This window comes from Thunnus maccoyii, chromosome 10 (genome assembly GCF_910596095.1).
Source record: "Thunnus maccoyii chromosome 10, fThuMac1.1, whole genome shotgun sequence".
Taxonomy (NCBI): Eukaryota; Metazoa; Chordata; class Actinopteri; order Scombriformes; family Scombridae; genus Thunnus; species Thunnus maccoyii.
The window spans coordinates 6,638,705-6,651,705 of NC_056542.1; the positions used below are offsets into that span (position 1 = coordinate 6,638,705).

Below are 13,001 nucleotides of genomic sequence, written 5' to 3' on the forward strand. Positions count from 1 at the left end.
GACAACTGCTTTAGGAACCACAACAGGAGCTTTAGCCAGGTTGCAAGTTCACTTCTAAAGACAAAGGGAGCGATCTCCTACTTGGATTCACCCCAAAAGTCTCCCCCGAGAGCCTGGCAAGACACCTAACAAGTTTATATCAGTTGAACTACGAGTGAACTGCTAGCTGAGGACTGCAGCATTTGCGCTGTGAGTGAACTTTAAGTGACAGCGTCAGTGATTTAGATTGACTGGACTTGACAGTAGGGCCTACAGTGGGAGGTCAAGGGGGATGAAGCTTATTTCAGAGGTCATGCTGAACTCAGCAAGGTGTTGAGGTAAAGATGGTGATCTGGACTCAGAGGCAACGGAGTGTAAGGAGGTCAGCCAGAAGTGTGTGTATGTGTGTGTGTATGGATATGAACATTATAGTGTGCATTTAGTTGGTGCTAACATACTGCCAGGACTCTTTACTGGATTAAGCAGACTTTTTATTATTTTTTCTTTGTCATATTTGCTTAAAGACATCTTAGTGTTCAGTTTTGGAGCAGCAGATTGGGCAGAAAGATCTTGTTTAAGCTCCATGTTTAAGCCCCAAATATCCATCTTATTAAAGTGTCTTTGAGCAGTGGTTTGTAGTTAAGTTGAAAGTGTGACTGAGAGTGTTAACTATAAGATATAATAACTGTATAACTGTAATTGATATGTCTCTCTGTGACAAACCCCCACTATCTGAAGCAACGCTGCATTTACACCAACGTTTACACTGCATCGAAAAAGCCTCCATGTTGATTTCAATTATGCCGCAGTAGGGGCCTCTGTCAAAACAATCAGGTGGCGCCACTTTTGCCTCAACGTTTAAATTAAATACCAGTGCACATTCTCCGCCTAATTACACTGTTTACTGTACCTTGCACTGAACGAGACAGAAGTTATTGTCGCTGTGATAACTTTACAGAGTTGTAAAATCCTGTCTCATAGTTTTATGATCTGCTGTGTTTAGGTGCCTTAAAACACATAGTACCTGTTGCCACATTTCCCACACCAACACAACCCAGTGCATGTTTGTTTCCAGCCTGAACTGTGGTAGTCTAAAGGTTAGAAGAGGCTTTGACACTGGGATGTCACTTGTTCATATCAGTTGTTGGACCAACAATGCACTGGATGAGTAACGCTCTCTTATCCAGTTATCCTCCAGCAGTGGATGGCTGTTGTTGTGTGAAGCATAATGGTACTACAGGAGAACATACAGTATGTGCTTATTAGCAAGATATTTCCCAGGTTAAAAAAGTGAGAAAAATACTCTCATATATGTACATTGACAAATCTGATTTATAAGGATTGACTACGCTGTATGAAACTTGTCTAAAATCGTGGGAAGTGTGTTTTCAGCAAATCTGTCAGTCCTAGTAGTGACACATGTCTCTCACTAAACAGCAAAGCAGTCTGAAAGAGCCCACATCAGAAAGAGGAAGTACTTATGCACCCAGTGAGACAGTCCACTTTCCCGGCTCATTCACCTCATTGATTTTCTTAATCAAAGGCTAAATTGATTTACAGGCCAGTGCTGTAACATAAGCATAAAATATTAATACTGTAGGTTCTGTTTTCTAAACAGAGACTCTGAGCAAGCGAGAAGAAAATTTTATGCAGAAAACAGAAGGTTCAGAAGAATAATCTCTTTCAACATATTTGACTGAACTTTGGCCTGTGTGTACTGGCAAAAACAAGGGAAATCTCAACCCCGAGATGGGGAAAGATTCAAAAAAACAAGAGTAACAAGCAGAGTGAGATGCTTATAACCAGCCCTGTTGACTTGACATGACCCTGTGAGTTGAGGGAAATAGATTGAAATAATGAAGCTTGCTGCCAGACGTAACAACTGCTTTTGGGTAGATTCTTAGACCTTTATATAACAAACCATAAAATTGGACTTTTGAATGTGAACCCTGTTTTCATTCCACAAGGCTGAAAGTCAATAGGTGTATTTAGATTAGTTTGTGAAGTATCAGTGAATAGTTTGTAGAGCTCTTACGGCTGGGCATTTTCCCCATCAACCATTTAAAGAGTTCTTGAACTTTAATGTTCTTTTGTAAGATCGAAAAGAAAAAACTATGCTCTGGGAATCAGGACAAATGTAGTTTCATACTGGATAAAGAAAACAAGATTCTTTTAAAGGATTCATGAACTGACCAAGGCCATTTTTTTCGTCCAAAGCAGTCATTCTCAACCTGGAGGCTAAAATCCTCCTGGTGGGATGCAGAGAGAACTGATTTTTTTTGTTTGTTTTTGGCTTTTTTCTTTTTCAGAGCTAATTTCCTATGTGTTTTCTAGTGAATGCTTTTCCTTCTGACATAATTAATAACCAACTACATTACACTGTGTAAGAATTCACAAAAACAGCCTTAAATGTAGCAAATCATAATTTTGTCTTGTACACAGATAATCATTTCTTTCATTTTTTTCAAGGTCACAAGCCAAAAACCAGACCATAAAGATTAGTTTGATATCTGCAAAACACCTCTTTTTTTCTATCCTCCTTGCAGGTTATATTGAGGAGGCGTGCATCATCCCCTGTCCTTCAGACTGTAAACTCAGTGAATGGTCTAACTGGTCACGTTGTAGCAAGTCCTGCGGCAGCGGAGTCAAAGTTCGCTCCAAATGGCTCCGAGAGAAACCTTACAACGGTGGCCGGCCTTGTCCCAAACTGGACCACATCAACCAGGTACTGAAACTTTCTGTGAGCTGAGTGTGAGCTAAAAGCTGAAGCTGTGTTTTTTTGGCTCACCATTGCTTCTTGAATATTTATGAGCTGTGCTGCAATGTATTTATACTTATTACAATTGTGATACACATTATACGTCTCCAACACTGGAGAGAAAGAAATTAATTATTAATGAATAATAAGCTTGAGCGCGGAGCTTTCCTTTACCTTCCCCTCATTATTGCTGCACTCATTTTTTTGCTGAGCAGCGACAGTGCAAAAAGCAACGGGTGCTATAAATGGATCCCATCTACCTTATTAATGCCCCACGGTGTGCCTGTTGATTCCTTAAGGTTTCCATGGTTTGCAAAAATGAAATGCTTTCCAGGCCTGTGAGTATCAACAAATGCAGATTAAGGTTGTGCTGATCTATGCCTGGCAGTGTGTGTGTGTGTGTGTGTGTGTGTGTGTGGGTGTGTGTGTGTGTATCAGCTAAGTTCACACAGGTATTTATGCTAGAGGCTTTTCTGATTATGTCCTCTCAAACGTTGCATTAATCATAGATTCTGCACTATATGAACAGTTGGCATGTGCTCATTAATCCATCTGTCTCCTTTTAATCCACCCCAATGCTCACTGGATATGACTCACTGCTACAGGCCCAGGTAAGAGCCGCTTTCCTCAGCTATTTGTAATATAGTCACAGATGTTAAGTGTCACCAATGTCAGTGGGTCATTGACAGATAGATGTATATATTCACAGTATTCTTGCCGTAAGTAAACAAGGCACTATGGCAGATTGAGAGTTTTATTTATACAGACATTTCTCAGAAGCAGAGCTGCTCTGAATGCAGAAAAAAATCTGACTGGCTGAGCTAAACCTCCAAGAGCTGAGCCAAAAACTTATACAGATAAGACAAAAAATACTGATTGTAGAGGCCACTTTTTTCCGTGACCATGACGATCATGATCATAAGCGTTGGCCTTGCCTATTGAAGATGCTCTTGCAATAAGAAAATGAATCTGCTCCTGTTTCACTCTTTGACTCGCCACTGTGTCTATTTTATGATATCATGAGCATGTTAAGCAACATAATAAGGTTATTCTGTCCTCAGGTCTATGAGGTGGTGCCGTGTCAGAGCGACTGTAATCAGTATGTGTGGGTTGCTGAGCCGTGGAGTGTGTGGAAGGTCAGCAACGTCGACTTAAAAGAGAACTGCGGTGAAGGCGTACAGACCAGAAAAGTCAGGTATTTAACACCCTGTCCCTCTCTCTCCTTCTATCTGTATCTATGTTTATATACATTAGTATTAGTCAGGTATGGTGTCTATAAGTGCTAGAAGTAAAAATACCACAGTTAGCTTGTCAAATCGCTGCTTTTCTATTTAAATATTACTGTAGACTGAATATGAGTTTTGACTCTTGATCGGTGAAAACAAGCAATATGATGACATCACTTTGGACATTTTCTACTTTTCTTTGCAGCATTTGCAGGCTGTCACATGCAACTTTATATTCACATTAAGTGACTACATTATTACATGTTTTTCAGGGAAAACATGCATAACACTCATCATAAGCATGATGCTGTGTTGGCTCTGCTAACAAGTCAACAACTGATACCCTGCCAAATTTTTGAATTTTTGTTCTGCACATGCAAATCATTACACTATATAAGACTCAAAAGACTGTAATTAGGTTTGTGGTGCATAAAGAGCCAAACATCCTAGTTCTGTAAAAACAGTGGAGTAAAGCACACACACACACAAATTATAACACACCGCAATATAGCTACTAGACATGATATCATCCCCTGTACCCTTTGCAATGATCAAGTCCAGCACCTCTTCACAATAGTTGGTGGATGTACAGTGAGTAAATACTCTATTGACCTAAGCTAAGTCTCCAAAAGGACATTAAGAGCTGGTGAAATTGTGAGTTAAAATAGTGGCGGCGATCCTCCCTCCTCTTTATCTTGTCTATTGCTGTCTAAAGCTGTAATTTAGAGGAGAGGATTCTAAAAATATGGCCGAGGCAGTTGAGGAAAGCCTGGATTCAGTTTAAAATATTTTTGCTCTACATCTATTTATGTATTGTATTTATGTGTTTTAAATGTGTTTACATGTTTAAAAGATAAATTGATAATCTAAAAAAGTAAAAAGAAAGGTGCAACTTCCAGCTTGTCCACATTCAGCCTCCAAAACCAGTGGAGTTCATGTTGCTGTGACCAAATACAACAATATTTTTCTCATAAAATCGACCCCCTTACCCCGAGGGACACACCCCACTGCTTGAGAAACATATACAGAAGGTCGTAAAGTTGTCCATGAAACTGCCAGCATGTCCTTTTAAAACGAAATGTCAGACTCCAGCGTTTCCTGGAGCACATCAGCAGCGTTGGTAAAATATGGTCAAATTCAGTGTGTTTCTTGACCGTTTCCACAGGTGCATGCTCAACACCATAGACGGCCCATCAGAGTCTGTGGAGGACTACCTATGTGACCCGGAGGAGATGCCCCTGGGAGCCAGAGAGAGCCGGCTGCCTTGCCCCGAGGATTGCGTCCTCAATGACTGGGGCACCTGGAGCCGCTGCAGCCTGGTGAGAGCTGAACCCAGATCAGAAAGCAGCAGCTCAGCTGTCTGCCACAGAGAAGATATGGGAATGTCAAACTTCTGTGAAGCCCGTTGAGATTTATCTTGATATCTCTTTCTTGTCAGAAATATTTTCTCTGAGGCTCAAGGAATTCAGAATGTATCAGCACTGTATTATTGCGAGCAGCGTGTGAATCTTTGTCAACAGGTTATTTTCCGTCCACCAAGGAGGAATATAAGAGATATACGAACTGGGAAACAGGAGGAAAAATGGCTTATATATCACCTATATTACACTGCCCTCCCTGTGCATTCAGCAGGGAAGGAGGATGATTTATGATAAAGACACAGAACTCCTGAGCAGCTTTCCAAATTTACATTTAGTGACACACACACCCCTGCATACATCAGCAGTGATGGAGTGGCAAACATAAAGCTGGCTAAAAATATTACCCCTAGTTTGTGATCATCATTTGGCAGATAACCACAAACAGTGAGAATCATTTGTTATACCTTCAGAATAATGTTGATTTATGGTACAATGTTACCGGCTACAATGTATGACTTTGAATTTAGTTAATAAATGTTAATTTCAGCCTAAACATTTATGTTAAAATAAGAAGGACATGAAAGTTAATCTACCTCTACATCACGACCTGAGAGACCTTTTCCAACTTTCTGTAAAATAGGAAGACTTTTGTAAAGAGACATCAGTTTCATCCCAGCAGCAAAGCACACACCTGCAGGCTACAGCACGTACACAACCTTCTGTCTCCCTTTTGTAAAAACATGTAAGATGTCAGAACATCCTGTTCAGCTTCTCCGCCCCTGACACCTCTGATTCGTGGTAAAAAGCCATTTTAACTGCTCTGGTTTCACCTGCTGTTCTCACAGCAGCACCCAGGCCATTGTTAATCACACCCCATTCTCTCCCAAAGTGCTTGACACACCGACTTCCTGCAATTCCGATCTCGACATGGAGTCTGCAGTGGCACCAGCGGGGCCTCTCACATGTTTTATTCATCGTGCCAGCAATGGAGTTATTCAAAAGGCTGTCATTTTCTCCCCCAACTCTCTTCCCTGCAAGCAATGACCATGTAGAATCTGGTGGTTTACCATTCCAGTAATATTCATTTTAGCTGTCATGTCATTTCCTGCTGGAAAAAGTCAAATTCCACATTCTGGGAATGCCAAGAGACAGAAGCAGGAAAGGATCTTTTTTTTTTTCTTTATACCATGATAAAACATCCCTCTAGGGACCAGGCATATGCAGACACTTGGAAAGTATGTTGACATAAGAAATCCCTGAGGAATTGTGGCCCAATAAATTGGAAATAACCCAGAAGCAGACAAATTCACACAGCTATCAACTTTCAACCTTGTCTCCTTGAAATTACATTTATATACTTCTAAATTGCAATAGCAAATACATTTTGAAGGAAACGTAATGCGACACGGCTAACATAATGCTTAATGTATCTGGGAAGAGTTGAGTAAATTGTTCAATGACAAAGAATTTTGTCAGCCGAAATATCTGATATCCACAAGTAGACACTACAGTATTATTCAGCTTTTATTTGTTATGTTTAGTCACTGCCAGCACTTAGTCAAGGTTAGGAAAAGATCATGGTCTTGATATAATACAGAAAAACAGAAAAAGCGGTGAATTGAAGCACAAGACACTAAACCGTTACCACACACATAACTCAGGATGCAAACCTCGGTCTCCGTGTCAGTGTCTTGCATTTTGTATGCTCGCCATCCACCCTGACCTCCTCCCTCCGACTGTAGGTGTATAAATGTAGAAAGTCAAAAAACAAAGAAACAGCTCACACACTGCAAGGCTCCAATATCCACTAGACTTTAAAATTTATTGCGCCGGCATTCTCTTATTCTGTATAAATGTAGCACTTCATTCAAAAAAAAAAATGTTGCCTGTGAACATAATCCAACACAGCACAATCGTAGAAAACAATTAAGTAGTATATGGACTAGGACGGGGGTTGCAACTTCAATGTTCAATAGAAAAGGACATCAGTGTGGCAGGAGCTCTCTGTGAACAAATGGCTGAGTTCTAGATCAGGGATATGTCTGTGTTCAGTTCTGATCACTTCCTGCAATAAAAAAAAGCTTTTGTAGGGCTCCAGTTTTTAATGAGAAGTCTCTGTTTCAGCCCTGTACCAGAACCAACAATCGACTGAGGATGGCGTACACCCTTCGCTCACCCAGCGTTGGAAGAGAGTGTCCAGACACAACCGACAAAGAGCCCTGCAGCCTGAACCTCAACTGTTTCAACTACTTCTACAACATCACAGGTAAAGGAAAGATCAAACAAACTCAAATAATGAACTGTCCTCATAAAGTTGCAGCGCACAGGAGCAATTTACAGCGGCAGCGCTTCGACTGATTCCCTTCGCTCCGTTAAAATTGTGAAAAGAGTTTGTTTATGGCAGATGTGTCTTCCCAAAATGACAGTGCTGTCTGTGTTTTGGATGGAGCGGGTTTTTTGGCCGCTGTTATGGGTGTGTCAGTCCTAGCGTCTCTCAACTTAAACCAAATCACCAGTATGAAAACAGCTCTCGAAATGGAAACTTTAAAACTCTCTGTGGACATGAGTGCAAACACAGTTTCCATTTCAGAACGGGCTTCTCATCTGTTCTGACAGCGAGAGAAGAAATTGATAACTGACCCATCCATTTTTCAAGCCTTATCGCTTTCATGTCTTCGGGTAAGGTTGTCACAAAACCTTGCAGGTTTTATAAACCTTGTGTAGTATAATGATGAAGGAAAGTTAATGGAGCTGTTTTGAGTCTTGTTCACAGCTGCTCTTTGCAAAGCTCCTCTCTAATCTTAGGAAATGTTTTGTTTGTTGGTTGTTTTTAAATTTAGCTTTACTTTTCACAGGAAGGTTAAATGTGCACACATTAGGTTTTTCTGCAAATTCCTGCAGTTACAACCATTAAAGCGTCGAAGTTGCCAAGTAAAATTAGAACGTTTGACTATTGGCCTCTGTGGGTTGAGCGCCCTGCTCAGTAGCACCTCTGTGGTTACTGCTGAAAACAGGAAAAACATTGTTGATTTACTTTAAACAGGAAGATTTGATCTGGCATCCTTCCCAAACTCCCCTTTCTAATCTGCAGGATATCACACACCTCCATATCACATGCTACAGAGGCCACTCTTTCACATTTCATTCTGGAAACTGTAGTAATAGAAACTATTTGAATTGTTCCTATATTTCATTAGGATTTCTTCCGCTGCTTTCAATGCCTCTGCCCCACATTCTCGACCAGCCTCCTTCTTTTCCCTCTCTTCCCTTTGTATTGTTACTCTGGGAGACATAACATACAATCTCTACTGCTGGGTTCACAGTTGCATACAGGCATCCCAGGGTATATGTACATAATACACGAGCAGAGATTATTATTGGGTAAAGTGTTCTTATTTTCATTGTTGATGCTGAGACCGTCCAAGCTGCACCTTCTGTCACAGTTTCTCTCCTTTTCTCTCTCTGTCTCTCTCTCTCTCTCTCTCTCTCTCTGTCTCTCTCTGTCGCTCTTTCTTCTTGCAATCTCCCTATTTCAGTCCCCAGAGTGCCACAAAGCTCCTCAGCAGAAGGAGACACAATTCCCTGAGTTGAGCTTGCAAACGAGCTCACTGCAGCTAAAAACAGCCACTCATCTTTGTCAGAGGATGGCACACTTTATGAGTGATACCTCAGCCTCCCTGTTGCTGCAGAGTGTTTTTTAACAACAGCACACACACTGTGGTTTTAAATCTTGAATAAAATGTTGTCTTTTCGCCTCACAAACTAATTTTTTTGGGGGGGGCCAAGGTTCAAGACTCTTACGACTTTGGATTTTTATGGTGAGGTTTATTGGTAACAAACTTGTACTGTTGTTGATCACCCAGCCACACAACTCGTTTATGATGCTGGCATGAAAGGATACTGATGGAAACCAGATTTATTGGATTTAAGTGAGTGGTTATAAACCCCGAATGACCTCTTTGCTGACACAGTAATCATCTATTATCGACAATGATCTTCGCCAGCTAGAGGCTATTTAGTCTGACTCCAAATACACAATAAAAAAAACACACACAGCAATTACTTCAAGGCATTGCAGTGCTACTTGGAAGTTGTAGCAGAAGGGAAGGATGGCAGAGGGAGAAGAAGAAGTGTGTCATGCAACAAAGGTAATGAGCTGAAGTCAAAGTAACATTATGGCAAGTACAAGGCATGCTCACCATTCTGCTGAGTCATCTGGAAGCCCATAATGGTTCATTTGTATGCATGGCATGTCCATCCTAAAAGATCTATCAGATACAGTGCAGTAAAGGCAGAGAATTTTAGTTTATGTCAGCCACATAGCTAGTAATTAATTTGATAGCATTGCACTGTGTCGACACACCATAAAATCTACAGATTTTAATTGATATTTTATATCAGAATCCCAGTTCATGTGTTCCCTGGAGCATGATGCGTATCAGTAGGCATACAGATCCCTCCCAACCTCAGCCATCATATAAAACCTTCAGCTAAACAACTTTCAAAGTAACATGAGGCAACATGGTGCATTTCTGTGCGTTCACCCTTAAAAAGCGAAGACACACCATGGTTTGGCTCGCAGTGTCTGGGATTTATTCATTCTGAAGTGTAAAGACTTTGTGACAGCTGAAGCATTTCAACACTTTTGAAGAACGTCTCCTTGTGTTTTTCCCGCCACATCATCCTGCTTTGACTGAACGTACATCGAACTACAGAAGCAGAACGCTACTGAAAAGCTGTTTTCTTGTGACTTGAATACATCCTCTTCTCCCTCTCCTTCTTGCTTCTGTCTAAGTCATGTCTCTCCCTCTCACCTGCCTCCCAACTCTGTCTGCACCCAGGGTGGTAAAATCAACATCAGCAACCTGCCGAATCCTGGCAAATATTTGCTAAGTGTGGTTAAGTTGTGTGCTTTACAATCTTTACAAAGGTCATATTTCACTGTAAAATGCAGTTCACTGGAGGAGGTGTGACAGGTGAATTCTGGGATTTACAAGTCACATGACAGCTAGTAGATTTACAACCACATTTGTAGATCATCTTGTGCATATATGAAAACTGACTTATGTCACCTCACCGTTATTTATTTACCTGCACGTCTCTATGAAGCATGAAAATTATGACTCAATTTAACTCATAACTCATTTATTACACTTATTTTCTTGTGGCATTTAAACATTCAGACCTTGCTTTCAATTTGTTTATTAGGACTTGCCCCCCAAGGAGTTGAGATATGTCTCAAATATTATTTTTTCCTACTTGGACTTGCCCCAAAAGATGAAATAAAGCTCTGGTGTTAACATCAGTGGAAAGTTAGCTTATTAGCTGATTAAGCTCAGTGCAAATGTTCCAGTGTGGACAGCATCAGTGGCACTTATTTTGAGTTAGTATCTACCTATCATTATGTGGTATCATTTGTTATTCTCAGGGTGAGAGCTGAATCCCTGCTCATCTGGTTTGTTGACAGCGAGGTTGTGGCTTCCACTCATGACTGGATCTTTAGCATTAAGACATTTTGCTACATTAGAGTCTAACCAAAAACCAAGAGACTTCCACATCAAATAAGCTTTTTCTTCCTGGCTTGCTTGTAACATGAAATAATAAAAATACACATAATACAAACCTGATAAAAGTTTTCTGTTTCATAGTTTAATTTAAAATATGTACATGATTTTTCACCAATCTACTAAAGATAGCAAAATACACACAAGACTCATGTAAATTAATAATTATTAGCTGGTAAAATCTCAAACTGCTCCCATGTGAAGAGAGGAGAAGCACGCAAACTGAACTCATTCTGAGTCACGCTGTTCAAACAAAGCATGGAGCCGAAAACAGTCTAATAAACTGAGCAGATGAATAACACAAGAAAGTAATATATTCAAATGAAACAAATACCCTGTGAACTTAAACACATAAATCCGTAGCTTTGCTGTCTGTCTGTCGTCTGTCAACAACAGTATTAATTTATTCAGTTCAACTTCTGAATCAGGCTAATCACGTGTGGATAACCAATAATCAATTACACACATAACATACATTCACATACTGTATATGTGTATCCATGAGCTGCTGCAACTCTGTAACAGCAAAAACATACTAATAGGAAAAATGTCCTCAGATACAATCCAGTACATTTACAATTATATAATTAATTTTTATTCCTACATGAATTAAAAGAATAAAACAAACAATTCATATTGAAAACACACAGGATTGTTTTTCCACTACACCTGTAAAAATCTGGCCCACCCAATGAACAATGTCGAAAAAAAACCTGTCCAACATCTGACTGCTGTTGTAGATGTTTTCTGTGTTGTCGGTGTTTCAGCCTGGCATCGCTGGACCTCTGCTGTGTGTGGATTGTTATGCACCCTGAGTTAACTTTATATTGGCTGTTGTGTGAACATGAACAGCTAAAAATGTCAGTGTGAATATATTCTGTTTCCTCCTCAGACTGGAGTACATGTCAGCTGAGCCCTAACGCTGTATGTGGGAGTGGTATCAAGACCCGGATGCTCGACTGCGTTCGCAGTGATGGCAAATCAGTCGACATAAAATTCTGTGAAGAGGTGAGACCTGCAGAAAATTCCTGTGGCGTTTCCTTTTTTACTTGTTTTTTTTTTTCCTTTCAATTCTTATTCTTTTCTTGGGCAGTTTAGACTTTACTTTCTGTCTTTGACACACACATTTTTCTTAATGACTTAATCACATCACTCATTACAATATATTATCGCACCCTTCCAGTACTATTAAGCCCACAGCAACATGAAATATTCAGAAGTATTCCCATGCAGAGATTGTTGTCTTTGCTTCAGGCGGAGCATTTTATTCATTCATAATGTGTCTCGGCTCCATGTAATTGTAGCCGGCGGGCTGTGGCAGAGCCGTCCCCACAGCTATTTAACCCTTGGCCCACTTCATCATCTGGCTCATTCACAAAAACACATTGTGTCAGAATGGCTTTCACAGGAGCCTCCATATTCCAACTCCTCTGGCCTGATTCTGCCTAGCACAGTCTGTCCCCTGCCAGAACAAAGGCTTCTGGGAATTGTAGTGCTATGAGGTCAGACTGGCCAGCAGATTGAATCGTCTGCCCGATGGCTGTTCGACTAGCGTTGTGAATGATTTCGTGTTAGTCAAAGATTACCACCTTCATTTCCTACATGTGCCGCAGTTGAATTTGGAGAAGAAATGGCAGATGAACATCTCCTGCGTGGTCGAGTGTCCCGTCAACTGTCAGCTGTCAGAGTGGTCGGCCTGGTCGGAGTGTTCACAGACCTGCGGGCTAGAGGGTAAGAGTCCTGGTGTAAGACTTTGTACACTAATGATGAGTTAACGACTGTGTGATCAATGTGAATGGTATAAACATGGCAGATGTGTAATTGACATTTAACTGACACTTTTATCGAGAGGAGTTTCCAGTGTGTGAGCAGTGACTAATTAAACTGACAGGCTGCAGGAATAAAGTCTGTAACATGTTCTCTAAACACCTTTTTTATCATGAATTGATTAATTAATTATATGTATTCATAGTGCACTTTTTAAAACATGAGATAAAATCACAGTAAAAACAAAAAAAAAGCACATAAAATAGGGATTCTTTTTACGATATGATGTAAAATATGATGCCACTTTACCCAGGCTGAGCTCGGTGACTTCAGTCCTGACATCAAA

At 40.5% G+C, this 13,001-nt stretch overlaps 1 protein-coding gene across 7 annotated transcripts in view; it reads left to right on the forward strand.

The window, feature by feature from the left end:
• Positions 1-13,001, forward strand: part of LOC121905173 (thrombospondin type-1 domain-containing protein 7A) — a 189,914-nt gene that overhangs the window by 148,237 nt on the left and 28,676 nt on the right. For all 7 annotated transcript variants that reach the window (XR_006098369.1, XR_006098368.1, XR_006098372.1 and 4 more), the window contains 7 exons: positions 2,526-2,704; positions 3,343-3,348; positions 3,799-3,932; positions 5,129-5,282; positions 7,449-7,590; positions 11,781-11,896; positions 12,502-12,619. Coding sequence is in view for 2 of the 7 variants with exons in the window: in XM_042423206.1 (XP_042279140.1) it covers positions 2,526-2,704; positions 3,343-3,348; positions 3,799-3,932; positions 5,129-5,282; positions 7,449-7,590; positions 11,781-11,896; positions 12,502-12,619 (849 nt within the window). In the remaining 5 variants the exon portion in view is untranslated. The remainder of the gene's footprint in view (positions 1-2,525; positions 2,705-3,342; positions 3,349-3,798; positions 3,933-5,128; positions 5,283-7,448; positions 7,591-11,780; positions 11,897-12,501; positions 12,620-13,001) is intronic.